Source organism: Polyodon spathula, chromosome 15, assembly GCF_017654505.1.
Source record: "Polyodon spathula isolate WHYD16114869_AA chromosome 15, ASM1765450v1, whole genome shotgun sequence".
Taxonomy (NCBI): Eukaryota; Metazoa; Chordata; class Actinopteri; order Acipenseriformes; family Polyodontidae; genus Polyodon; species Polyodon spathula.
This window is the reverse complement of record NC_054548.1, coordinates 6949857-6977040: the sequence shown is the minus strand read 5'-3', so window position 1 is coordinate 6977040 and position 27184 is coordinate 6949857. Positions and strand designations below refer to the sequence as shown.

At 38.0% G+C, this 27184-nt stretch overlaps 2 protein-coding genes across 2 annotated transcripts; both read left to right on the top strand.

Annotated features, from left to right (window-relative positions):
* The first annotated feature begins 207 nt into the window (after positions 1–207).
* Positions 208–6749, top strand: LOC121328043 (phosducin-like protein 3). Its single transcript, XM_041272499.1, has 6 exons — positions 208–315; positions 1312–1429; positions 3995–4085; positions 4610–4753; positions 5501–5709; positions 6327–6749. Exons 1-6 carry the CDS (start codon positions 310–312, stop codon positions 6470–6472), a joined length of 714 nt encoding a protein of 237 aa, XP_041128433.1. The 5' UTR covers positions 208–309; the 3' UTR covers positions 6473–6749.
* A 15005-nt stretch (positions 6750–21754) lies between these two features.
* LOC121327646 (60S ribosomal protein L31) lies at positions 21755–27006 on the top strand. The gene is made up of 5 exons (XM_041271779.1): positions 21755–21836; positions 22631–22737; positions 23254–23379; positions 26672–26784; positions 26932–27006. The coding sequence occupies exons 2-5, from the start codon at positions 22631–22633 to the stop codon at positions 26961–26963; spliced, it is 378 nt and encodes a 125-aa protein (XP_041127713.1). The 5' UTR covers positions 21755–21836; the 3' UTR covers positions 26964–27006.
* Positions 27007–27184: the final 178 nt, after the last annotated feature.

Genomic DNA, 27184 nt, shown 5'->3' with positions numbered 1-27184 from the left:
ATACGACTCCCCCACATAACAACAACTGCCATTTCAGCAACACACACGTTCTGCCACGACGATAGTTTTATATCTTTGCATAAGTTCTTCTTTCGGTGTTGAATTAGAAGGTTGATTTGTTGTTTGTATGTTTTTTGGGGGTTTTTTTGGTCACAATATTTAAAAACAGAAAGTAACTGTGAGTTGTTGCTAACGTTTATGAAGCAGTCATCATCACGTTTGTTGTCGGACGTGTATTTGGGAGGTCCTTTTCACTTCCTTCTCAAGAAAAGCAGTAACGCAGGGTGATTGTGGTCAGAAAGACATACGATGCAGGTGGGTGTATAAATTATATTAAATATTACGTTAATGTCGAAATTAATATACGAGATATGCGTCATCGTGTACATTTAACTAGTTATCCCGAGTTGTCTGTGTTACTGAAAAACTACCAATTTATTAGAAATAAACTATACGTGGTGTTGAAAGTTTTGGGGATATTCGATATTCAACTAAAATAAATTGGGTTTCAGACAGTAATACTTTGAACGTGGTGACAGTTCCATCTTTGGCTTTCAAGACTGAGATGGGTTAGATTTTGTCACAACTTCCAAGCCTAAATTAAATCTTGACTTGGGCGAGTTCATTTTCAAAAAAGATGTAGCGCTCAGTTTGCTCAATAGCGGGCGCCCACTGAACATTCAGTACTCGGTAAAAATCATTGGCACACTACATTTATCAAAATAAATACTTTTTTTAGCCTCCCATATAGATATCCCAAAGCTACAAATTGTTAACCTAAAGCGTAATTTCGCGAGACCGAACGGAACAGGACAATCGTATTTGGTGAAACAACGCGTTCTGCTGTGCGAGCAATTCCACACGATGAAACATAGGGGCGCCAGTAATTACCACACAGTACCACAAACAATCTTTAAATAGAATAAACAATAATGCATTTGAGCCGATGTGCTTCATTGCGTTTCGGTGCAGTACTTCACAAGAAGAAAAGTGTTTGTTAACAGGTTTGTAGAAACAAGTATAAGCGTAACTTCATTAATGGATTTTTATACAACACAGGTAATGGAAATAAAGGTTGATAATAGTGAAACCCCCTACTGCTGATGGTACAGAAATAGCTGTGTCATTTATAGACAGTGTTTGAGTCTTTTGCTGATATAGTACATTACCTGATGTTCTGTCATATATATAATGTGTGAGAACTTAACGCTAACTGTTTCCTGAGTGTCTGACCCTAAGTTGCAGTGTATAGTTCAGTGTGTGTATATATACATACATACATAGATTTTTATTTCATATTATCTGATCTAGGACCCAAACGCAGACACCGAGTGGAATGACATCCTTCGGAGAAAGGGCATCCTTCCGCCCAAGGAGAAACCAAACCCGGAAGAGGAACAGATTGTACAGCAGCAGCAGCAGTCAGTGGGTGAGCTGTCCTGTCCGGTACTCTGGCAATCCAACAGTGCTCCATACACATACTGTAACTACAGAAAAACATAAGTGGAGCATTCCTCACTTCTTACTAGTTTTCCACTGTGGGGTCTGTTTATTGTCCCTTGCGACAGAAATATGGTGGAGGCTAGAAAACCTATGTTGACCTTACATTTTTAGATATATCTAGAGATGTAGTCACCCAGTTTGGATGAAACTTGGGACCTTCATTGATTAAGGTTCTTCAATGTGGGATATACGTTTTTTGTTTGTTTTGTGTTTTTAAAAAAATTGCAGCCAAACCACCTTTGGAGATTCATACCATAACAAGCTCTATAATGTGAAAAAAAAGATTTGAAAGTCGTAATCATAAATTATTCAATTAAACTGACTAGGTTTCTCTAAGTACATTACAGGCCTAAATATTTTAAGCACTGATATTTCTGAGCAACAGAAATGTTTGAGACCAGGGCCTGTATTTGTCATTCGTGCGTGCATACACACTTTGATGTTGTTATTGATGTTAAGGCAGTAGTATGATATAAATGTTGTTTACCACCAGCATGTAATGTTTGTGTGACTCCCTTGTTTCAGTTGTGCACAGGTAAATATAGAAGACATTAATTAGGGGTGAGTCCAAATATTCAAGGAATTGAGTATTCTAAATAAAATTACTACTCGAATACTTTAATTGCGTCTTTACTGTGCACAGTGGAAACAAACAAGCATTGCATCTTTACTGTGCACAGTGGTCAGCGGTATGATGCGTCTCGGGCTGAAAAAAACAGGCATTTTAAAGTTAACTTTTGATTTGGATTTTAACTGCAAACTATCCGGACAATGTTAAGCCTTTGTTTGAGTTCTGCTGTTTTTGGTCCCCTACTGATACTGCCGTGATTTCGAAGTCAGACATTTTATTAATTTTAAAATTATTATTAGATTATGGAATCAGCAAGTGTGGGTACAGTACATCTCACTTTTATGTTATATTTTGTAACATAGAGCAGGGGTTCCCAAACCTTTGACGGTCATGTACCCCCTTCCAGATCAACTGTCAGCATACCCCTAGAATAGAGGTTTATATTTTAATGTTATTTTTAATATATTCCTTCATAATACACATTTATACATATACACAATAGTACATACAATATAAATGACTAATAGAATTAGTGCTTCTGAATTTCGGTTTAAACCAATACAAAAAAAAAAAAAAAAATTAAATCTGTGTAAACGCTGGGAAAACACTGGAAACAGTTACTCAATTCACGTTGACAAGGCTAGGCAACGCCCTTCCTGACTTGTACTTTAAACCCAGATGGAGGATTTCTCGCAGGATTTTAAAATGTACTACAGTTAAGATACAGAGTATTTAAAACAGAATTGCAAATTGTGGCGAAATGTAAAAAAATTGCCTAGACACACAAAACCCCCAGAAGGATGTGCCCGTGACCAGAAGGATTTTGTTGTGGAAGACAGCAAAGGGAAGGAGGCACAACTTAAGTGTGCAAGTACTGTCCAGTTACAACTGTTGTGACCAGCATTGCCCGATCTGAAAAGTAGAACTATCTTATTGGAACCTCAAAATTATTGTATTTTCAGAAATTTTCGTACATTCTAAAATTAAGGATATACAACTTTTTTTTTTTTCCCCCAACCCTTAATATGTGATATCATATAAACTGTATCACAAGCACGGCGCTCCAATACTCAACACCACCCATTAATCACAAGTACCTTTTGTTTAACTCTTTGTTCTACTGCAAGTAATGAAGGTCATAATCTGCTCAGTTGACTCAGAAAAGTCTTAGGAAATTTAAACTGGAAATTGAAGTTCGAATACTTTTTGGACTTGCCAGAATTATCGTACCTTGGCTTTTTCTGCAGTTGTTGATCGTACAAGGGTTGAAATAGTCGTACAAATACGATAATTGTCGTATGTCTGGCAACGCTGATTGTGACAGAAAAAAACGCCCAAACAATCTGGAAAGTAACCGAAAACAATACATTCATGCAGAATATAAAAAGCGAAAGCCCCGAAAAAAGATTTACATAAAACTCGAAAATAGCTAAAAATAAGCACCAAAATATGTAATTAATAAAAAAAAAGAAAAACAGAAATGCTAAATATAATACATGTAATTCGCGCTGTGTGGTGATTGGTGGTGAGAGCTCTGCATGTCATTGTCTCTGTGTGTCTTGGTTCTCATTGGTACCGCTTGGAGGTTTTCAATAAACGTGCACACCGGGGCAGAGTGTCCTGCAGATGGTGATTGTCTGACAATTTTTGTTTCTGAAACTAACTAGCGTCACGTGCCCTTTCACGGCAGAAATTAAGAGTTCCAAATCCGTCATAAAGCTTTCTGAGTATGCAAAAAAAACATTTCTTTATAAATCAGGATTTAGTTATGCATGCAGCAATTCTAAACTTTGTGTACAAACAAATCTTGTCATTTATTCACGCATGAATGATAAGTATAGGCCCAGGAGGTTTTACATGTTACTAATGAAAACACAGCTTGTAACTTCGATTTACTGAAGAAGCCTTTTGATTCCCCAGTGAAAACGTACGAGGACATGGGTCTGGATGAGCTGGAGGAGAATGAGGATGAGTTCAGTGAGGAGGATGAGCGGGCGATTGAGATGTACAGGTCAGTGTGGTTACAGGGTGTCTCATACACTGGGCAGTGTTAATAATGGATACACTGAAGTGGAATATGGGGTGAAATCTTCATCCCCTGTAAGAGACTCTGCAAAAGTTTAGTTTGTCAGTGAACTTTCTAGGTCTTTTATCTGATAAATAAGACGGCTGCTGTTAATTTCACAAGGTACATTTCCGTACATATTAGTTATGCAAATAGTTAAATATATAAAACAAATTGCAATGCCATTGAATGCTGTAACCGTCCTGCAACTGTATTACACCCATACCAAATAATTGTGTGCACTTCAGAGTGCAACGATTTCTCATGATTTTATTAAACCAGCAGAGGTAGTTAATCTAAATCTAACAGATTCTGTTTTTCATCTTGTGCTGTTCAGCAGACACTTCCACAATGATCTGTGTTGTTCATTAAGGACATCTTGCAATCCCATTGTTCTAAAGGATAAGCGGATTTATGTCCGGGAATTCAGTTTCTTGTGTTTTAACAATTTTGAGTACTATCATTTGCAGGCAACAAAGATTAGCTGAATTGAAAGCCACACAGTTGAAAAATGTATTTGGGGAAGTTACTGAGATATCTGGACAGGAATATATACAGCAAGTAAACAAAGCTGGTAAAGACACCTGGGTCATCCTGCATCTCTACAAACAGGGGTAAGTTCATAGTTTGGCATCTGGCATTTGGAATATAGTTTACAAGTTCTTCATGTTATGTTATAAAAGATAGGAATATACATTTACAATACATAAATATAATCTTTATCAAATTTTCAAACACAAATACCCAAGCTGTAGTTTGTTATTCACTTCTGGACTAATTCTTTCTTTCAGCACTGCAGACCTCTGAAGAGGTCTAGATAATTACTCGTCTGAAATGGGCTGCAATGTCATCTAGGGAAAAACACTCCACAACAGAGCAGTTAACCAGTCCCAGACTTGGGTATTCCCCTGTAGAAGTGGTGTATGCTTTTCTCTTCATTTCAGACATTGAAACTTGTTTATTTAGTTTTTTGTTCTTGCTTTTTGGAGTTACTTGCATTAAACAGCTAGTCCATAACTTTCTGTGCAATAAAGGAAATTGCTTCTAGATTAACCCCTGTACTAAATATCGTACAAACACCAAAAACTGAGCTGCAGCCAGTCCTTTCCTACAGAATCAAAGCCTATTGTAATATATATATATATAATGATGATTTAATGTCAGACCTATATCTAATTTCATAACAAAATCCTGGCATATGATCTGCAGTGATGGTTTTAAACCTGATTTAATCATAATTTGGTTTAGCTGATTTCAAAGATAAATACAAGATTAGTGTTTATCTAGGTGTGTGAAGTCAGCGGTATGTCTTTAGTAATCACTAGGTTCTTATTTGTTTGTCTCTTCTTTATTTTTTTTAGCATCCCCCTCTGTACTTTGATAAATCAGCATCTCAGTTCACTAGCACGGAAGTTCCCACAGACAAAATTTCTCAAGTCAATCTCGACAACCTGTATACCCAACTACCCTGACAGGAACCTGCCAACTATATTTGTATACCATGAGGGCGACATGAGAGCACAGTTTATTGGTCCACTAGTTTTTGGGGGCATGAATTTAAAAATAGACGGTAAGTGGTAATGAAAATGTACTATATACTTACTATAAGACATTGGGTCTGTAAAAAGAGTGATAATTCAGAAGGTTAATTCATGCAAAATGGCTAATTAGAATGAATTAACCTTGAATGCTGTCATTCAAACTGTTAAATCTGTGTTCCAAATCAGTCCACCTGAAAATACATCAATACAGTATTGATTTATGAATTTGACCTTTTTCTGCTTGATGAAAGGAAATCTGATCTTGTGCTCTGAATGTTGTCTGTCAATGTACACTGTCAGCTTCCTCGCTGTCCTTGACGTCCAATCATAACCACGGTAGCCACTAGTCTCTGGTTTGAATGACACGTAGAAATCAAACAACTGGATGCAGACAGATTACTTTAAGCATATAACCACAAGCACAGTGCTCTCTTCACAAACAAAGCCAGAAGGCTTTGGATAAACGTCATGAACTCACTATGAACAAGTTACTGAACAAACAGCACAATCAGCATTAACACATGTAGACAACCAGATATTTTGAATTGCTAAAACAGGTTGAAAATATTCCCCCAGTTCTAAAGTATCGGCTCTGTTTAATTTCACTGGTAACGCTGACTTTGGTTTTGTTGTTTCTTTTTTACAGAACTAGAATGGAAGCTTTCAGAATCGGGTGCAATCAAAACAGATTTGGAGGAAAACCCCAAAAAACAAATCGAGGACAAGTTGATGACCTCAATCAGGTGCACGGCTCCGACAAAAAAGGATAGCGATTCAGAAGATGACTATTAGACAGTGATTTGTATTACATTTTTAAAAGCATGATGCACCTTTTGATCTAGCATTCATGCATCCTGTGTGAAAATCTAATACCTTTTGTAGATCATGTAAAACAAACAAGTAAACCTGACATACCTACAGCTAAACTATAAACATTACTGTATGCTCCTGTTTTATAAAAAAAAAAATATATATTTTTTCTTTGCAACAACTAAATTATGAAAGTGTTCTCATAAAATAAAGAACAGAAATGCATTGTTTTTAAGATAAACCACAAAAAAAACCTTCATTGTATGCAGTTGTTTTTTTTTTTTTTATTATCAGTTTTTTATTATCATCTTAACCACTATGCAAGAGAGCCAGGCCTGTCTGCATTAGTGGTTAGAGAACTCTTAACCTCATCTTGCCAGCAGGGATAAGAATAATTAGATAAGTTACACTTGCTATGCATATTCTTAAGCGCTTCAAGTCATTTTATGTCATATTTTTTACACGCTGTACAAGTGTAGGCCTATTTTCTTTTTTGGGGGGGGATAATACTTGTTCAAAACGATAGTAAGGGAAGCCTGCAATGTTAGAAAGTGTTTAGTACACTCAGATGTACTTGCAACAGTAATTTGAATTTGAGACTTTTGGACCATTGAGAACCAATTTCCTAGCTGTGTTAAACTTTGGGACCATTAGAATCTGGGGGTACATGCAGACATTTGAAACATCTGTTTGAATGTGGTACTGTACTTTTCATAATACGGGTTGCTCTAGTTTTGTAACTGCAATCTTGGCAGGGATGTATATGAATAGTAATAAGTCATCAATTGCTTTTCTGATGTCACCATGTCATTCCTTTTGTTCTACTTGGATCTTAATCTCAAAGTATTTTACAGTATGTGACACAAGTTCAGTGTTCAAATCCTCATGTGTCCAGATATTAAAACACATTAGACAGGGTAAGCAGTTGAGTTAATGTGGTCTGAGACAGGGTATCATCATGGCCCAGGATGTTACCGGCACAAATTAGAGACTCGGACAGAAGCTGCAGTTTAAGCACCAAAATGCACATTTATTAATCCCACAGGCGGACAAAATAACAATGAACACACCGGAACAAACAAACGGCACGAGGGCCAAAGTAAAAGGTTCAAAGAAAACAATGTAGGATGGGCATTTGCCTTCACTATAAAGTTCAAATCAAAACAAAAATTCCTTCCTCAAACAAAGGATTTTAGGATTATCGAATGTAACGTGCTTGCCAGAAACAGTCTATTAGTCAAACTGACCCATATGCCTTATCCCATAGCCTCTGATATAAATCTTTGAAATATTTACCTTTTGATCCTGGTATAGCTTTACAAATTACATACCATCTTGCTAATGACAATGTAATGGAAGTGTTCTACATCCTGTTTTGTTAACAAGGCACATCATTCAATTCACTCCTTGAAAAACTCAAGCTAGGCCTTGGAAAGGCCAGCTAGGATCAGTACATAGGGGCATTTCCACTATGCTGCCCAATTCTTTTGGATGTTGCTAAGATAACATGTTCAATGTAAACACAGATCATGGTTCTGCATCTGAGAAAACAGTTAATGGTCTACAAGTTCATCAAACAACTATTTGGAGAGTTAGCGGGCACCGGCAAGAAGGGAGCCGGCAAAGAAGCAGCAAGAGCGGAAAGCCAGCGGGATGAGCAGGGGCGGTGCGAACGGGAGGAGAGCACAGGCAGGCGCGGTGAAGATACCTGGGTTCGATAGGGTCGGCAGCTGGAAAGCATTCCAGATACAGCTTGAGTCACTGGGCAGTCTGCGCGGCTGGGGTGGAGGCAGAGAAGGTAAGCCATCTGACTGGGCCACTGAGTGGGAATGCATAGCTAGTCCTACTGAACCTCCCCCCCTTGACAACTGGGGGAGCGATGCAGCACTGAGCAAGACTCACGCCATTGGCTGACCCAGAGGGACTGAAACTGGCTACAGCATAGTCTGCGTCAGCCGGGGGAGAGCCATGCCAGCCTAACATCAGAACTGAAAAGGGAAAGCCAGTGAGCCTATGCGGAATTCTCCCCCACTGAGCAGGCGGAGCAAGTAAGACTACAGTTCATTGAGGTGCTGGAGATCAGAGAGCTGAGGCAACACCTGCGATTACGGCTGCCTCAAACATGGCCCAAGAGTGGGAAGAGGTAACGGTCGAAGTAGTTGCTCTTGTACAGACACTCGCCTCCAGAGCCCCAGATCCCGAGGTAGACCCTGCTAGAACTGTGGACAGCAGGGACACTTTCAGGCAGAATGCCCACGAACAGCTGCCCCGCAGAGGATTCAAGAACCCTGACAACCACAGGGAAACAACCCGGGGCTCGCGTAGATGGGGAACCACTGGCCCACATCCAGAACTTCAAGAGTAACCAACAGTATAACCAGGGGGGCTGATATAGTTGCAATTCAGTTTTATCTTATGGTAAAAAAAAAAAAAATGTTTTGCAAATGTGGTCTTTTATTTGTTGATTTAACAAAGATTATATGTACAGTTATGCAGCAAAGAGCAAGAGTAATTGCTTTGTGCTACAGGTAGCTGCTTTTATGTGGTACAGCAGACGAATGTGAGTCAGTGGGTTATGACTGCAAGCTGGAGACGACTAAGATTTACAGTCATCATGTTCTGCATGACATGTGAGAAAAGGGTATTCTTGTATTTAAAAGGAATCATTTTAACACATCAAATATTGAATGCATACATTGAGATATAAATATATACAGAACATTTGTGGTTTGGGGTTGTAAATATAAAAAGCATAATTCTGGATCTCAGGATAAAATTTAGTTAATTTAATATTTAACTTATCTACATGTATACAAATATGAGCCTTGTTGTCAAATGAGTTATGTTTTACATTATTACTGATCACAGGAATATTTATTCAGCTACTTCCCCAAAGCCCTCTCATGGAATTTTAATATGAATATCCAGTCAAACGGCATCGTTTGGGGTTTTATGTAAGAAATGTAATAAACACTCTACAAAAATATAAACGCAACATGTAAAGTGCTGGTCCCATGTTTCATGAGCTGAAATAAAAGATCCCAGAAATTTTTCAGACGCTCAAAAGCTTATTTCTTTCAAATTTTCTGCACAAATTTGACAGCTTGTCTTAATTTAAAATTCCTGTGAAAATACAAACGGTCCTTCTATACAGGTGGTTTTATATGTCTAATAACAGGCTCTCTGCGTGACAGTTTAAGACTGATTTTAAAACCAGGCTGACCCCAGTTTTTTTGTTTGTTTTTTTTTTTAGAATCCTGTCAGCAACTAAAAGTATCTCTTCATGTTTACATGTAAGATACTCCCACCTTAACCAGGCTCATAGTTGCTAGGCAACTGTACATGTTGGAATTATTCTTGGACGAAAGTTTTATTAAAGCCACAGAGGAATACTGTAAGACCGTGTGTAGCTATATAAAAATAAATCATTTATTTAGGCAAGAATGCAGCTTGTAATAAGAAAGATACCCACTCAGGACTAACAACACCAGAAAATAAAGCGGCACGGCCATTCACAACAAACCCAAAACAAGCACAACCCATGTTACAGTGGGTGTTTATGCAAATTACAACCCGGGACTCTCAAAAAAAACAAGCCCAGTTCTGCTTATTGTAAGCGGATTTGACAACTGTGAAGGTTACCTCAACGTACTAAAATGACTCTTTAGAACATTTACTTTTTCTTTTTTTTTAAGAATTGAATCGTTTAGTTTGTATTCATTTAACTAAATACTCTCTGGCGCAAGTACAAGGGCTGATAACCATGTTTTCCTATCAATTGCTCATAATCTTTGTGTACATCTGTATGTTCACTTTGAATCAGGTGAAACCTATTTATCTTGCCACAACTCTTTGTGTAGCAGGTATTGGCTTCGCACCTGAAGTCACACCGGTCAGGTACTCAATCTCACACTGCTTTCGATAAAGCAGCGTTGGCCTGGGTGACAGACGCAAGTGCACAAGGTGTGTATCAGTGCCCCGGAAGCAGCTTGTTATGGCCACTTCAATTCAACATTCTTTGGATTGAACCGTCGGCCAAAATGTTGTTTAGAGCAAATGTTTCTACATCTCCGCTGCAATCTGGCTCATGCTGTGTCTCAATCAACACAAATATGGCTAAATTGAATAAACAGAAACGTGCATTGCCGAAGTGAACCCTTCACGCAGACGTGGCTGCTTGTTATTTCCTCGGCTCACGTCTGGATTGTTATCTGGTTTACCAAAAGTCTTCCTTTGATGTGTTAAGGCTTAGTCTGATTCATGAATGAGTTACCTTGATCAAAAACATTTTGCAGTTTTCATCTAATCATTACACTGATATTGTTTAGATCCAGATTAAATTACTTTAAGACATTTTCAGAGTGTCTCTAAATTTGTAGTCTTAAAGTAATTTACTTTTCTGTCTATATTGTTACAATAAGGCAATATGACCTACAGTTATATATATATATATATATATATATATATATATATATATATATATATATATATATATATATATATGGTAAAATCGATCCTCTAATGATGGTTCTGGGTTCTAATTGTTTTATTTAGAACCTTTGACTTAATATGGAACCTGCTGCTGGGAATGTGGTTCTTTGCATATCTATTTCAAATAAAGACGATATAGCTGGATCCCCAGCTTGCAAAAAAATAAATATAAAAGCATCAAAATACAGCCTTGATATTACATAGTGTAGGCAACAATCTCTTGACTTTAGAATGTATTTAATATTACTTCTAATATATTTAGTAATGCTCTAAAGTGATGGATATGTGCCATACTGCCCTGCAGTTTGTGGTAGTCGCAGTAATTGTGTGATTAGGGCACCACCTTGGCACGAGTACAATCACCACCGGGAATGGGAAAACAAGTTAACAGTTTACTTCCTTCAAATGGAGCAAACTAGCTTTCTTCTGTGTTGGCCAGAATTCCATCCTGTTGAAAACAGTTTCGAGTAGTAAACGGAGCGGCTGACCTAGTTTCCCCAAAAACCCTCTCGTTTTGAATCTTGTTTTCTAGAGTTTCAGAGGTGCAGGGCGAACCAACCCGGGAGAGAGGCGAGTGTGGGCACGTGAGGCGCCTGGCAGCTTCTCCGAGGAATGCTTATCATGCTGAGCTTATGTCAGTAAGAATTTTCTCTCCGATCCCGATACAGTATCAGAAACAAAAACAAAACTCCGATCGCTTTTGGCAGACAGCAGCACAGACTAGAGTTCCTCTTCTGAACGTGTCGACCGCAGCAGGTAACACAATTACTGTTCTATGTTCATAGACGGAACCTATTGCTTGTATAACTGAAACTAAAACAACACTCACATTAAATCATATTGGTGAATTGTGTTGTGGTAAATTGTTGGTTCTTTGTTTATTTACTTTGTTTTTATTTTTTTTTTTTTTTTTTATTTTTGTATGATTGTAACCAAAGCTTTACATTTATTGATCTAAATAATGCAGCATAACCATGACGTGGTATAGGCATTCATCCACTCTGTATTGATAAAATCGTCTACTTAATTCAAATGCTGCTTTTTTTTTCTCAACAAATAACAAGACAGATTTCATGAAATGGCTGGAGGCATTGATGAAAAGTGCTATGTGTTTTAGTGATTGTTCAGATTCGAAAAAATAATCATACATTTTACAGGTAAATGTCAACATTTGCCAAATAAGATAGTAAATGGTTGAAATTGGTAAAAATTACTTTTCAGACATTTACCATAAGAACATAAGAAAGTTTACAAAACGAGCGGAGGCCATTCGGCCCATCTTGCTCGTTTGGTTGTTAGTAGCTTATTGATCCCAGAATCTCATCAAGCAGCTTCTTGAAGGATCCCAGGGTGTCCGCTTCAACAACATTACTGGCGAGTTGATTCCAGACCCTCACGATTCTCTGTGTAAAAAAAGTGCCTCCTATTTTCTGTTCTGAATGCCCCTTTGTAACCAGTCAATCTATGATTTACCAAAGCTTATTGGTTAAATGCGGGCATACCATCGAATAATTTATTTATTCCTGGGTATAAATTGTAAATTAATAGAATAATCATTAATGGCAAAGAATATATTTATTTCTGCATACATATTTCCATTAACAAAAAACATTGGCGTCAAACAATATATTTATTTCTGTATGTACATTTTCCATTAACAACATAGTCATGAATGCGCTTACAGTAATGCAACATGGCACTGAACAATATTGTGATGTACTTGTGTATAACAACCTACATTCTGGGAAATCTTGTGCGTATAAAACAATTCACACTAGTGCTGAAGGATATTGTACTCCAAATAAGTAGTAGTTTGATGAAAAATAATTATGTTAAATGAAAATTAAATCATTTAGGACCTTTGTTTTTTCAACAGAAAATCATACTTTGGTTATGACACAAAACACCACAAAGACAGGCACTGGTTATTATTGCCCTGAGTAAAAAAGTTTTGGACATTTACTGCCTTGCTCAGACCTGTTAACCCTGTGGCAGGCATACGTTCAGTTGTTGACCAAGGACTATGGCTGCTCGGGCCGGTAAGCTTATTGAATACATTAAAAAAAATCAAGCAGCTTCTTGAAGAATCCCAGGGTGTCAGCTTCAACAACATTACTGGCGAGTTGATTCCAGACCCTCATATATCTGTATATATAAAGTGCCTATATTTTATATATGAATGCCCCTTTGTAACCACACACACATTGGTTATAGATACTGACATTTGAATGAAGCTTGAAGTCAAACAATACATATCTCACTTTTTATATATATTTTATAGATCCAGTGGCAGGTTGTATAAATCACCTTAAGTTAAATTCCCCCTTAGCTTTCCCTTTAAAACACGAAAATAGCTAAAAAATAAGCATAGAAAAAACTAAGTGAATAAATAGAACTTGAGCTGAGCTTGAGCTTCACAGCCAAAATCAGCTGAGGAATCTAAACTGCTTGCAGGTAACTCATCCAGATCTACAAAAGCTTGCAGCTGTTTGTCTAGACCAGGGCTTCTCAAACTGTGTCCTGGGGACCCCCTCTGCTTGCTGGTTTTCATTCCAACCGAGCTCTTAGTTACTTAACTAGAACCATAATTGAACTGATAATGTGCTTAATTTCGCATTTTTACTTGTTTTCAGCTCTTGAACAGTTGCATATTTCAAGTTAGCTGTAACATTTGATAAGTAACTTGAACTGCGCCTGTTTCAGAGCTGAAAACAAGTAAAAATGTCAAATTAAACAAATTATCAGTTCAGTTAAGGTTCTACTTAAATAATTAAGAGCTTGGTTGGAATGAAAAGCCACAGGGGGTCCGAGTTTGAAAAGCCCTGGTCCAGACGATGAGAGGTTTCATTCCATTTAAACTGCTATTCACCAAAATGCATGTCAGTTTCTGTAATTATACATCATATAAATACAAAACACAATGGTTCTTAAAATACACTAACCTCAAAAAAAACCCATCATCTACTGAGTGGCAGCACATTCCTACATTTCTATTGGAGGAGTGTAACACATTTGCAAGATTTAAAATGTGGTTATAAGAAGCAGAGGTTTGCTCTATATTACAGCTCGATTAGTATTTACACACTCGTGGAATTTAAAACAAAACTATGGCGAAATGTAAAAAAATGCCTGAACACACAGAAAACCCAGAAGAATGTTCCCATGACCACAAGGATTTCGTTGCGGAAAACAGCAAAGGAAAGAAGGTCCAATTGAAGTGTGTAAGTATTGTTGAGTTAATATTGTGACAAAAAAAAACAGACAAATTTTGGAAAGTAACCGAAAACAATAATTTCATATAAATAGAAATAAAAAAAAAAAACAATTTACATAAAACACGAAAATAGCTAAAAAATAAGCATAGAAAAAACTAAGTGAATAAAAAACGAAAAACAGAAGCCCTAAGTATATGCTTAGTGTATCTATCCTAATATATTTAATGACTCCACTGCAACTTTGCCATAATGTTCTTTAGTCAACAGCTACTGAACTGAACAACACTGTAGTGTTAAATCGAAATGATGGGGTCACCACAGGAGTTTGGGCAATCTCAACCTACCCCCACTGGACATTATACAGGTTTTATTTGTCCTTTTTAATTATATATGTTAACCTATAGTGGGGTTCAGGGGGCAGAGCTAGGCACCAACAACCTATCATCTCCTGTCATCAGTTAAATCTACCTTATTTAAACATTAGTCACCTCTACCTAGCTGTCTTGTGTTTTTTCGTTTTGGCATAGACCTAAGCGATTTCAAGACCCATCAACTTTCGTATACCTCGATAATGGAGTACTTACAGCAGTTGTCATCGGATTCAGAGGATTCCCAGGATTTTCTGTCATTACCAGATCATTCTCCTCCAGCTTCAATCCAGGGTCCATCCAGTCTCTGTTCTTTTTCCCCTTCTGGTATTTCAGTTACATCTGATCAGGCTCCCTGTCAGGCTGTTGTCCAGGTTCCAGTTCAAATGTTGCCTACCGTTCCTGCCACTCAAACATCGAATCTGCGCCGATCCAAGCAACTTCGGCCTCAGGACGCCCCTCCGGATTGATTGTTTTGGAAGGACTGGCCCATGAATAAATTGATAAAAACCCTCCTTAAAAACGGTAATGCGATTCCAGCAGGGAGTGATAGAGAGTGTCTTTTTATTCTCTATTGCAATTCAGTCCCAGCAGAACCAGTCTTTCCTCAGAAAAAACATAATCAGCTGCGCCCAGACATTCAGCATCCTAAACCAGACAGCAGGCAGTCTATTCCGGATCAAGTCACCCCCACAACTAGCACCGCTAACCAGCAGCCAGCCATTGAAATTCAACATTCGCAAATATTTAACGAGATAAAATCATTTATGCAGCCTTTTGCCGATACTGTATCTTCGGTCAGTTCTCAACTGTTGGATCTAGATAAAAGGGTGTCTAATATGGAACCGGGAAAACAATCTACAGCACTGTCATTAATTCCAGCATCAAATACTGCAGCGCCACCTACAGCTTCTTCCGGTCCAGCCCTAATTTCAGCCAGCGAAGCAGATCCTCCAATATACAACCTCGCTACTGCCTGTACATACGGATCCTCCTGTCCAACTGCAGCTAGACATCACACTATATCACCACAAATCACACGTAACATTCTCGAAGGTAAGGACATTAATCTTGTTTCACTATTAATGACGACTTCGGAATTCTTGGACCATAGAGTAGTGGATTGCGGAGATTTGGCAGTCCCCAGACTGCTTAAAAATCTTACATTAGGGGAATTTGTCCTTGCGTTCTCCGTATTCAGAGATGTGTTATGCTTGGTATATCCTAACCACAGAGCTGAATTGGACTCCTACGAATACTACATCGTGGAGCTGTCTGTCAGATACAGAGGGACTATGTTTTTTGAGTATCATAAAGCATTCTCTGCAAAAGCAGCAGTGATATTGGCAGCAGATAATCGCATCATCAATTGGGCACAACCTGACCCAGATCTATTTAACAGAATTTTTGGTGGTCTAAGAGCTAATGCATGTGGGATCTGAGCTTCAACAGCTCACTCAACATCCCTCTGCCCTAAAGCTACAATTGCATCAACTTCTAAAGCACCCGGTTTCACCGCTAATTCATACAGATCTTCAGTACCTAATCTTATACATTCTTCAGCTCCCCTCGATCAATCCACAAGGAAAGACAAATACAGGCGCAGTATTAGATTTTCAGGAGGAAGACAGATCTGCAACAATTTCAATGCTGGCTTCTGTTCGAATAGGCAATGCAATTTTATCCACATGTGCAGCAATTGTAGGAGACGCTCACGCTAATACAATCTGCCCTTTAAAACGCAAGTGACTTTCCCCGATGCTCACAGCTTCTGTTTAGGCAATGCCTTTAAACTGGCTTCTGTTCCGGCATTATCAAAATTAGGCAGTTTCAGAATCATCCCGACATTATAGGCAAACATCCACATGTGCAGCAATTGTGGAGACGCTCACGCTAATACAATCTGCCCTTTAAGTGATTACAGTCTTTAATAAACATCCTGATCAGAATTACAGAATTAATTTAAATTACCTGATTGATGGATTAAAAAATGGTTTTTCAACCAGTCTGACTCAAATTCCTTCTTCCTCGTTCAAAAGCAAAAATCTTTATTCAGCGACTCTATCGGCATTGCCACGAGGAAAATGTCAGGAAAAAAGCATCTCATTATTGATTTATCAGCACCACGGGGGTCAAGCACCAGCAGCATTAACTCATTAATTCCCCAAGATCTATTTCCCTGCATTACATCACTATTGCAGACACAATACATTCAATTAAATTAGCAGGTCGTGGTTCCTGGTTAGCAAAAGCAGATATATCAGACGCATTTAAAGCAATGCCAATCCATCCATCTCTCCGTCACCTGTTTGGTATATGCTGGGAAGGGAAGTTTTATTTTGCCACCCAATTGACTTTCGGCTGCCGCAGCAGCCTGAAGATATTTGATGCCCTGTCAGAAGCATTATGCTGGATTCTTCTTAATGTCTATCATGTCCCATTCTTGTTCCACTTGGTGGACAATTTTTAGTAATTTCCCCTCCTTCAGATGCACCAGCAGAAGCGATTTCCAATCTTAAAAGCTTATTTTCTGAAGTTGGCATTCCGCTTTCAGAAGAGAAATCAATCGGTCCCCTTCATTCTTTGGAATTCCTTGGAATCATTCTAGATACAGAAAAGTTTGAAGCCAGTCTGCCTGAGTCTAAACTTAACCATATTCGTTTGCTCATTGAGGATTTTCAGATCAGTAAAACAATAAAAAAACGGGAACTGCTTTCATTGCTGGGTTACTTTAACTTTGCAATACGTATCATTCCACAGGGGAGGACGTTTATATCTCGACTGCTAGCCCTGGCATCAACAGCAAAAAATCTGGACTCTTATATAAATATCTCCTCAGAAGCTGGGAAAGACGTTAAAATGTGGTCTGCGCTTATTCAGCACTGGAACGGTCTCTCTATGTTTTATGATGATTTCATTTCAGCTCCACACGATATGGCTTTATTTACTGATGTCTCATCTCTGGGATTCGGAGGTCTATTTAACAATCAATGGTTTTGCACTATATGGCCTGAAGAAATCAAAAACATATCTCCTCATCTAAAATCCACAGCTCTGCTAGAGATATACCCAATAGTAGCAGCTGCCTAGCTATGGGGTCATCTCTGGTCTAAGAAATCAATACTATTTTACTGTGATAATTCAACTACAGTGCATATTATAAATAAAGGACGTTCCTCTTCCCTTCTTATCATGCAATTGCTGCGGCAGCTAGTATGGATTTCAATCTCTAATAAATACCTAATGCAAGCGCACCACCTACCAGGCATTTTTAATAATGCAGCTGATGCTCTATCTCGTTTACAGATTTCCAAATTCCACAGTTTGCTGCCCACAGCTCTGCAGTATCCAGCAGCAATGCCACAGTTCAATCAGCTGATTTTCAACTAAATCCAGCTATTAATAAACTTCTTAATTCAGCTCAAGATTACATGGCATCAGCACTTGTCCCATCTACCAGATCCTCGTACTCTACAGGTTGGGCATGTTATGTAACTTTTTGTTTACAAAGCAGGATTAATCCTACTCCATTCAACCAGGACTGGATCATGGCATTCATAGTGCATGCAAAGGACTCTCTACATCTGGCACCAGCTACAATCAGACTATATTTGTCAGGAATTCAGCATCAATTTCGCTTGATGTCCATCAATTCCCCAACTCTATTATCAATTCTAGCGGTTCGTCTCCTTTTACGAGGAATTTCTAAGTGCTCTCCAGCGCCTTCTTCTGCTCGCCTGCCTATTTCTATAGACATTCTCAGTAACTTGATTTCAATTATGCGCCATGGCTGTTTTTCTCCATTTGATGATTTAACTATGGATGTCATATGTCTATCTGCATTTTTCAGGTTTTTGAGATGTTCCGAATATACAGTACCTTCTATTGCCAGCTTTCCTACCCTCGGTATCCACTGCAGTGACCTCAAGCTCATCCCAGATTCTCATTTTATCTTATTTCTTCGCATTTCAAAAACAGATCAACTGCGGCAAGGACAATGTATTCAGCTTTCTAAGATCAACTCTCCTCTGAGTCCCTTCACTTCCATGTTGAAGTACATTGTAGAACGCAAGGCCATTTCATCCTCCGACCCTTTGTTTATCAATTCAAGCTGGTCCATTGTATCAAGGCATTGGTTTTCAACACACCTTTCCACCGTGGTGTCCAGAGCAGGTCTTCCTTCGCAATTCTACACTCCTCATTCATTTACAATAGGGGCAGCTACTTCAGCTGCAAAAGCCAACATTAACCAGCATTTAATTAAAAATATGGGGCACTGGACTTCATCAGCAGTTGAAACTTATATTCGTTCTTCATCATCTGAAATATCCTCCGTACATCAGTCCATTGCTAGTATGTCCGGAGTGGGGACGACCTTTCTGCCTGAGCCACCAAAGATTTCCCCCTAAGAAATAAAATTAAAAGAAAGGGTTTTTTTCTTTCTACTGTGCAGAGGGTCTTCACATAGTCATTAGGGTACGGTCTACTAACCCCTTTGTCACGTTAAGTGTTTGTTTTCTTTTGTCTAAGTGTTTTCTCTTTTCTTCTTTCTTATGCATTGGCGATTCTCTTTTTCTTCTTCACGTTGCGTCAGCGGGGAGCCGGGGGTCCATCTTTTGGGGGGGGTTAGTGATTCCATTTTCTCCAACCCTTTGTTAAGCTCCGCTTCATTTACCTCATAGAGGAGGGTTCTCCATGAGTCAGAGGGGACCCCCGGCCAAACCCTTCCATCTGCATGTATGTTTCTTTTGGGATTCTTCTTTCAGGTCTGATGCCTCTATGTGAGGGTCCCCAAGCGGTGGCATCCCTCGTGTTTGTCGGGTCTCCTCAAAGACAGTGGCCCCTCTCCTCCTGTTTGTCGGGTCTCCTCAGCGACGGAACCCCCCTTCTATTATGTTGGGCTTTGAAGAGGTGGAACACCACGCATTATATGTTTTAACAAATACTAACTTTATGTTTTCTTTCCGGTTCGCAAGCCTCTTCGTATGTCGGGTAACCTCAGAGACGGTGCCCCTCTTGGTATGTCGGTTCACCTCAAAGACAGTGGCCCCCCTCCTGTTTGTCGGGTCTCCTCAGCGACGGAACTCCCCTACTGTATATGTTGGGTCAGGAAGAGCCGGAACCTCTTTTGTGTTAATAACACTAATTCATGTTTTTCTTTCCGGTTCGCGAGCCGCTTCGTATGTTGGGTAACCTCAGAGACTGTGCCCCTCTCGTATCTCGGGTCACCTCAAAGACGGTGGCCCCCCTCCTGTTTATCGTGTCTATCGATCAAGTAAATGTTGGGCCTTGAAGAGGCGGAACCCCTCTCTCCATGTGTATATGTTTACTAACATATATGTATATGTTTGTCAGTACACACTATCAGGGGCCATAGCTCCGCCCCGAGAAATCCTAATTAATTACATGTTGTTATTGTTTAAAGCCTATACCAAATACTATTAAAATACTATTAAAAATAAATACTTATTTAAAACAGTAAATAGGACTATACACCATGGGTCATATTAAGAGCGTTGCAAATGTATAAAAACCATGGAAAAACAGAGTCAGGGAATGTTATTTGAAGATGGGTTTTAAAAATAACATCACAATTTGAGATTAATTTCCTCTTTAATTAAATGCACTTTTTTTGCTTTTCATGTAAATGTTTTATTGATATATTTGTAGAAAGCTAAAGTTTATGCAAGTAACAAAAGTGATAAAGTTGTGTACTGTACAGTTGTTATAATATATTACCTATTTCTGTATAAAACAAATTATATGGATTTATGTGGCTATTATTTTGTATATGATACACCAATCATTACACATAATATGAAAGTTTATTTTTTTGTGTAAGTGGACTTTTTGTAATAAACTGAATGATTTGTAATATTCCCTGCAGAGATAGTTTTATGTCTCATGTTTTACGTCGCTGGCTTTGCATAAATCATTCATATCATTTTTCTTTTGTACTTCTTATTTTAGAAAATGTTCAGAAAGGAACCATAAGCAGAAAATCTTGCAGTTTCAAAGATTATTTTAGTATTGCATTAGGTATTACTATGAGTCATGTTTTGTCTGGTAGATTCAGGAATTAAAATTACTGAAACATTTTTAAAATGCAATTTGAATTGATTGTCTGTCATTTTCAGCAAGACAAAACTGCTTCTTCCTACCGGTCACTGTAACAAGAGTACCAGTCTACTCAGTCCAATACCAGATCAGTACAAGCACGGTCGCTCTGAAGTCATATTGGACATGAATCATCTTGGACCTGTCAACTTGGACTTCAATCAGCTCAGATTATGGTGAAATCTCAGGTCTCAATCTCAATCTTTACAAAGACAGCAAGCAAATTCAAAGTGAAATAATGATATGTGTTGTATTGCAAAACAGAATCACAAGATTCAACAAACAGGTTAAGAATGATAACAAGAAAAGGGAAGCAGGCACATAAAATATTAAAGCAGGGGTGCCAGTACTTTTGTCATGAGCACATACTTTAAATCTCATGTTTGTTTTGTTGATAGATTATTTGTTAAATTAATAAAAATGGCATATTTAGCTTTTTGTTCCATTAAAAAGTGATTCAAGTTTACTAAATGTTTATCCCCAATTCTGTTACCTTGAATTATGGTATGGTAAGGGTAGGGTGACAGTGCTTTTGGTTTTGTAGTTTATATTTGTGTTTGTGAAATTTTAAAGCTGTTTACTGTTGATAGCACAGCTCCAGTTTATACCTTTGCTTTTCTTTTGAAATCTGACAAGGTCAGGCTCCAAAGTTGTATAACTGCAGAATATGTTCAATTAGGTTTAGAAAAATATTCACCAGGACAGATTTGTTTAAAGAAAGTTGCCCCAGACAAATGTTCATAACTAGTGATGATCATGATCAGTAACTCATTTTATGCATTTAATTTTAAATACTATTTTTTTTTTTTAAATCTATCATCTCTTCAGTATGATATTATTTTATCCAGAGGCTGGCTGCTATTTTGAAAAACAGTAACAGTAAAAAAAATATCCATTGCGTGTATGTGGTAATAGATATTGTCGTGTGATCATTTACTGTTAAATGTTTGTTCTGATCGTCATGCCTGTACAGAGTCTTTAGATTGTACAGCACCTTCGTTCTTGTCAGCCGGCGCAAGAAAGCAGAAAAAAAAAAAAAAAAAAAAAAAACACGTGACAGTGTTTGTGTGTACCCCGGATATGATCTCGGCACGGCAACTTTAGTTGCTTCCCACAAACCCCTAGTTCTTCCTTTCCGACATTTTCCCTGCGATAGTGAGTATCTCTAAGGGTAATCTGTCCTGAAAATCTAACTTCATCCTAGCCATAAACGTGTTCCAGCTAACCTTTAATTTCCAAAAACCTCAAGCATTTATTTTTGGGGATCTATATGAATCGATATTTTAAGAAGATAGGGATATGTATTTACCAAAATATAGCAACGTAGCCTGACTTGTGTAGAGCCGGAATAGATCAGCTACTGTGTTCATGTGGGGAAAATAATGCATTGAATTTTGTACAGCCTCCTTAAAGTGTTCTCGCTGAATAAGAATTTACAAATTGTATCTTTTAATTCGTACAAAAGAGCAGTGTAATGCCTATGGCTCACTAGTTCCTGTGCAATCCTGTTCCGTAAAAAATGTATATATTTGCAGGTATAATTGTACTACAGTTTTAAACGTAAAGTTATAATAAGGTGCCTTCGTCTTATGTTTGAATTAATTGTGGAAATATAACAATTTTAAATGAAAACTGCTGTTACTGAAACTCGTACGTACAGTTTACCGCGATAGTGTTTCTTGTGGAACATACTTCTCGGCCTTGCAGTGAGCTACACGAAGTTGTGTTTGACAAATTAATATGAAAATACCACTGCTGTATAATACCTGTTCTGTATTAAAAACTCCGTTCTATTAGAATGAAGTAAACAGTTGTAAGTCAATAGCATCTGTAATAGGAATTGTTTTTATAGCTGTTCTTGTTTGATGCAGAGGAATACAGGTAACGCCAGTAGGAACTGGATAGGGACAGGTCCAATTGACTTACTGACCATGTTAAATCATTTGCAGATGGCTCCTACAAAGAAAGGTGGAGAGAAAAAGAAGGGCCGTTCAGCCATCAATGAGGTGGTGACGAGGGAATACACCATCAACGTCCACAAGCGCATCCATGGAGTGTAAGTACATGGGTTGGGGTGACAGTATGCAGTGTTTTGTTTGAGCTGTTTATTGGTGTTAATAGTTTGTGTGAACCTTGATGTTAGGTTTGTGCAAAGCATTTAGGACAGGTTTCTCCAGCCCTGCTCCTGGAGAGCTACTGTAGCAGCTGGTTTTCATTTCAACCAATCTCTGTTACTTAACTCAACCAACTGTTGGCTTAATTAGTCAAGATTAACAGGTGTTCCAGATCTTTAGCCACTGATGATGTAAAGACACCTAGAAAACCTGCTGGACAGGGACTCCAGGATCAGGGGTGGAGACCCCCGATTTACAACATGTTAGTGCTTTTTGTAATCTCTTGCACACTTCTAAATGGCTGAACAATATGGTCCTGCCCGCAGTTTACCTCTGTTTCTGTAAGTCGTATGTTTTTCTAAAGTTTTAGATGCACTGCAGTTGTGTAGCTGCAAAGTGTGTATTGTAGACTAAAACAACTTTGTGTAAGTAATAGTGCTTTTCCACCTAATCTTTAGGGGTTTCAAGAGGAGGGCTCCCCGTGCCCTCAAGGAGATACGCAAGTTTGCCATGAAGGAGATGGGAACTCCTGATGTTCGCATTGATACCCGTTTGAACAAAGCAATGTGGACAAAAGGTGTAAGGTATGTAAAATTAATTTAATCTGCCTGGGTGCCAAGTACCTGCTGGACAGGAAATACATTTATTGTGTGATCATAACCAGGTGGTATTTGGAGGTTAACTGTTTATATGTCAGACTTGCATGTGTACATAAACCCATATCTCATATTAAGAATATCAGAACTGGACCGGTTCAAATTTGGGATCAGACTACTGAAGTGTAGTTTCAACAGCTGCCATCAGTGTGCACTTCATTATGGTGGTGTAGTTTGGGTTATAAGTCAGTTAAGACTAATAGTTTGAATTGGCGTGTCTACTATACTTGTACTGCAATGTAAACAAGCTAGACATGTAACTGCTGTGTCTGCTAGATAAAATTCTAGATCTCTTTTTTTTTTTTTTATACCAGTAGCTTTAATTTGGTATTCAGAGGTGACAGGGTTATGTAATTTAGTGTGTTTTCGAATTAAGTCAAGCTAACTCAGTCTTCTGAAAATGTGGGTTTTTGGAAAATACCACCTAGAACTGATTTATGTTGTGAACACACTTTTCAGAAAACTTACGATAGTGTACTGCACATATGTCAGTTTTGTCCTCATACACGTGCACATGATTATTAAAGCAACTATATCCATATTTCCAGCAGAAAAAAAACAAACCAAAAAAACACGCTGGCATGAATGAGTAAATGTTTTGGACACACAGACAACTTGTTCCCTGAACAGTGGGAGTTGAGAAAACAAGTTCTGTTTTGTTACATTACTGTTTCAATGTCAATAGATAAAAATGCTGACAGAACTATTTTTTGGAAATATTACAGCCCAACAACTAAATTTTTTGATTGTAAAAGATCAACAAAAACAAGATCAAGAAGAGAAAAGAAAGTATGCCAACTATTTTACCAGTTTTGCTTGGCAAGTTACAGAACGACGTCTTGTGTAAAGGTGGAGATAACAAGCAGGGGAGTGGCACATAATCAGAACTGCTTAATGATTTTGGATTGTGTAATATGTAGACCAAGGGATGCTTTTCTATTCTGTGCTATGTGTTTGTCCGAAACAAATATCAATAAAATACTTAGAAATGGATGTCAGATCAGAGTCAGTCAGTTTACACGGATCCATTTTAGTTACAGATACAGTTGTACTCATTTTAAATAAAGTAATATTATTTGATCAAAAGAAAACTATTACAACTATACACAGAAATTGCCAGTACCTTTTGGAGCAGCAAATCAGTTCTATATAGTTAAAGTGCATTGAGAATTTACAGTACTGCATGTAAAATACAGTATCTTACTAAGAAAAGGATGAGCTGTTGCAAGGAGTGGACAGTTTGCTTACGCTGGGGAATTAGAACAAGAGATCTGCAGGATAATACACTGAATACAGCATAAGAATGTGCAACTTGTTAGGTCTACAATACCTCAGTTTTACTGCAGACTGAACTATGTCTTGTCTGTTTGCATCATCACTATGGCATATGCACAAATGCTGTAAAATGTAGTCTGTGTGTACAGTTGAATTTATCAGAATTGAATTGGATTATCTCTTCCAAGTCCTGTCAACACAAGTGTCATTTTCAGGAAACTGAATCAGGAAACTGGCTCTCAAGTAGCTGTACTGATTGACATTGCTGTTTTATGTTTGTATTCTGTTTAAGTAAATAGTTAAGTGTCATGTAGTGTTGTGACGACAAATATTTCTTGACATGTATTCGGATACAAAAATCAGATGTTTGTATTCGCTAGACATGACAAAAATACCTTGCGCTTAATTACTGCCTCACCAGAAGTTGCAAGAAAATGGCAAATGAAAAGAGCTCCTGTGATGTGAGATTTAATATATAAAAAGTTTATAAAAAACACAGGATCAACACAGCAGCTCAAGCCTCGATTTTAAAAGTTTTACACAGCAAAAAGTAAATAAACCAGATTGTGTGTGCACGCATAGCTCTTTGTGGAAAACTGTCTGTCAAAAAAAGCACGGGACAGAAAGGCAAGCACGTCGTTCTGAAATGCCTCGCTTAAACAGTAACCAATTTGGTGGAAGTGTTGTGTAGTGATTTTTATACAGATTCTATATATTGTGGGGTTTTTTTTTTGTTGCAACTTTATGTGAAATGTAATAAACGAGAACCAAGTTTTTAACCCCTTCATTTTACAACTGCATTTCCAAGTTTCTTTGAAGTGTTTGAAGTAAAATTTCAGTTTGGTTGCTTGTTCAGCTACAAAAAGGCACAGGTAAACCTCATGTTATTACTTTATGAAAACGTGTCTATTGCCCCTGTTTAGTGTGCAGAAATGGCAAGGAATGGAAAAAGGTGAAAAAATAATAATAAAAAATGCGGCGTCAGCTTTATGCACTATTTATTTTGTGAATAAACAGAACAATGTTTAACTTGAACTGCTGTTTGGCATGCTTTGTTTTGTAGTTAATTCATTGTGGTAAAGTAAGGTCTACACAACGTACTCTTTAGACCTGGGATATTTTTCTACTTTAACGTGTTACACAGTGTAACGTCTTGCTGTAAAATACACACGGGCCATGCCTCTGACCCTGCTGCTATGCTGTCTCTGCCTGCATTCTGCGCAATATAATGGCTTTTTGAAAACGAATATTCGAACATTTGCTAGCCTTTGCTAACCATCATCTTTACATGGTTGTGAAGTCAAGAATTGGACTTGTTGGTGGCTAGCTTTGTCCCACATGATATCTAAAAGCAGATTAGTGTTTGTATAATTCTGTACATGGGTTAGAAGCTCCCTCACAGCCAGTATTACTGTTAGGGATGCAAGTCAGTTGTGATTGGTTCATTTAGTTTATCAACTCTTTCAGCTGTTTTTGACATCCAGTTGGTTTTTGGTAAAACTGTAAAACCGAATTGCATTTAACTCGCTGTACAAAGAATACAAAAATGTATAAATAGACATTAAACTTTAACTTATTTTCCTGGTACCCCCCATTGTCACGTGATTGGTTGCATGGCAAATCGCATGAGTAGAACTGCAGCTCATGTGATATACAGTATATATGTTTGACTCTATGGATAGGGCCCTTACACTTCAAGCAGTAAGCTGATATAATGCAGCAACAAAGTAATCGGACAAGCGAAACACATTTCAGTACGTAAATGAAGCTACCTCAATAAAAATACTCGCAGAGGCATTTTATTTAAAGCAGCTTCCAGACTGGGGGTTAGGTATTGTTGTCTCCCACATACTGCAGTTCAGTACAGAACAGGATTAATAAGGTGTATTTTTCCTATGACTGTTGCGCACATGGAATTCATGTTTGGGTTTTCTCATCTTTTTAGGAACGTTCCATACCGTGTTCGTGTGCGTCTGTCCAGGAAGCGCAATGAGGATGAGGACTCTCCCAACAAGCTGTACACCCTGGTTACATACGTTCCTGTTACCACATACAAAGGTGAGCTTCGTAGCCTTAGTATAAAGCAGAAGCAGCTGTCTCCATTTGATGGCACCTACACCAAACATTAACCATTTTGCTTTATTTTGTTAAACTTGCCCATTTGTTTTAAAATGTGTTTAATGTGAATTCTGTTTTCTCTTGCAGGTCTGCAGACAGTCAACGTTGATGAGAACTAAATTCTGTTGAATCGAAAGAAAAAAATAAAGTGAATAAAACAAACTGTCCCGTGTGATCATAAAGAACCCCAGTGAGGTAAACTTGCCTCCACTGCTTTACATCTGCTGTATGAGATGCAGACAAAAATGTTAATTTTTACTGGACATGACTATCACATTGTTCACCCCTATCAATAATACAGTTAACCCTGTTGGTTTTACTTCATGTTTATAAACATTTA

Coding starts and splice junctions, on each gene's coding strand:
- LOC121328043 (XM_041272499.1), top strand. Junction 4,754..5,500: donor CTGCATCTCTACAAACAGGG/GTAAGTTCATAG, acceptor TATTTTTTTTAG/CATCCCCCTCTGTACTTTGA. Junction 5,710..6,326: donor CATGAATTTAAAAATAGACG/GTAAGTGGTAAT, acceptor TCTTTTTTACAG/AACTAGAATGGAAGCTTTCA.
- LOC121327646 (XM_041271779.1), top strand. CDS start 22,631: ATGGCTCCTACAAAGAAAGGTGGAGAGAAAAAGAAGGGCCGTTCAGCC. Junction 22,738..23,253: donor CACAAGCGCATCCATGGAGT/GTAAGTACATGG, acceptor CCTAATCTTTAG/GGGTTTCAAGAGGAGGGCTC. Junction 26,785..26,931: donor TCCTGTTACCACATACAAAG/GTGAGCTTCGTA, acceptor TTTCTCTTGCAG/GTCTGCAGACAGTCAACGTT.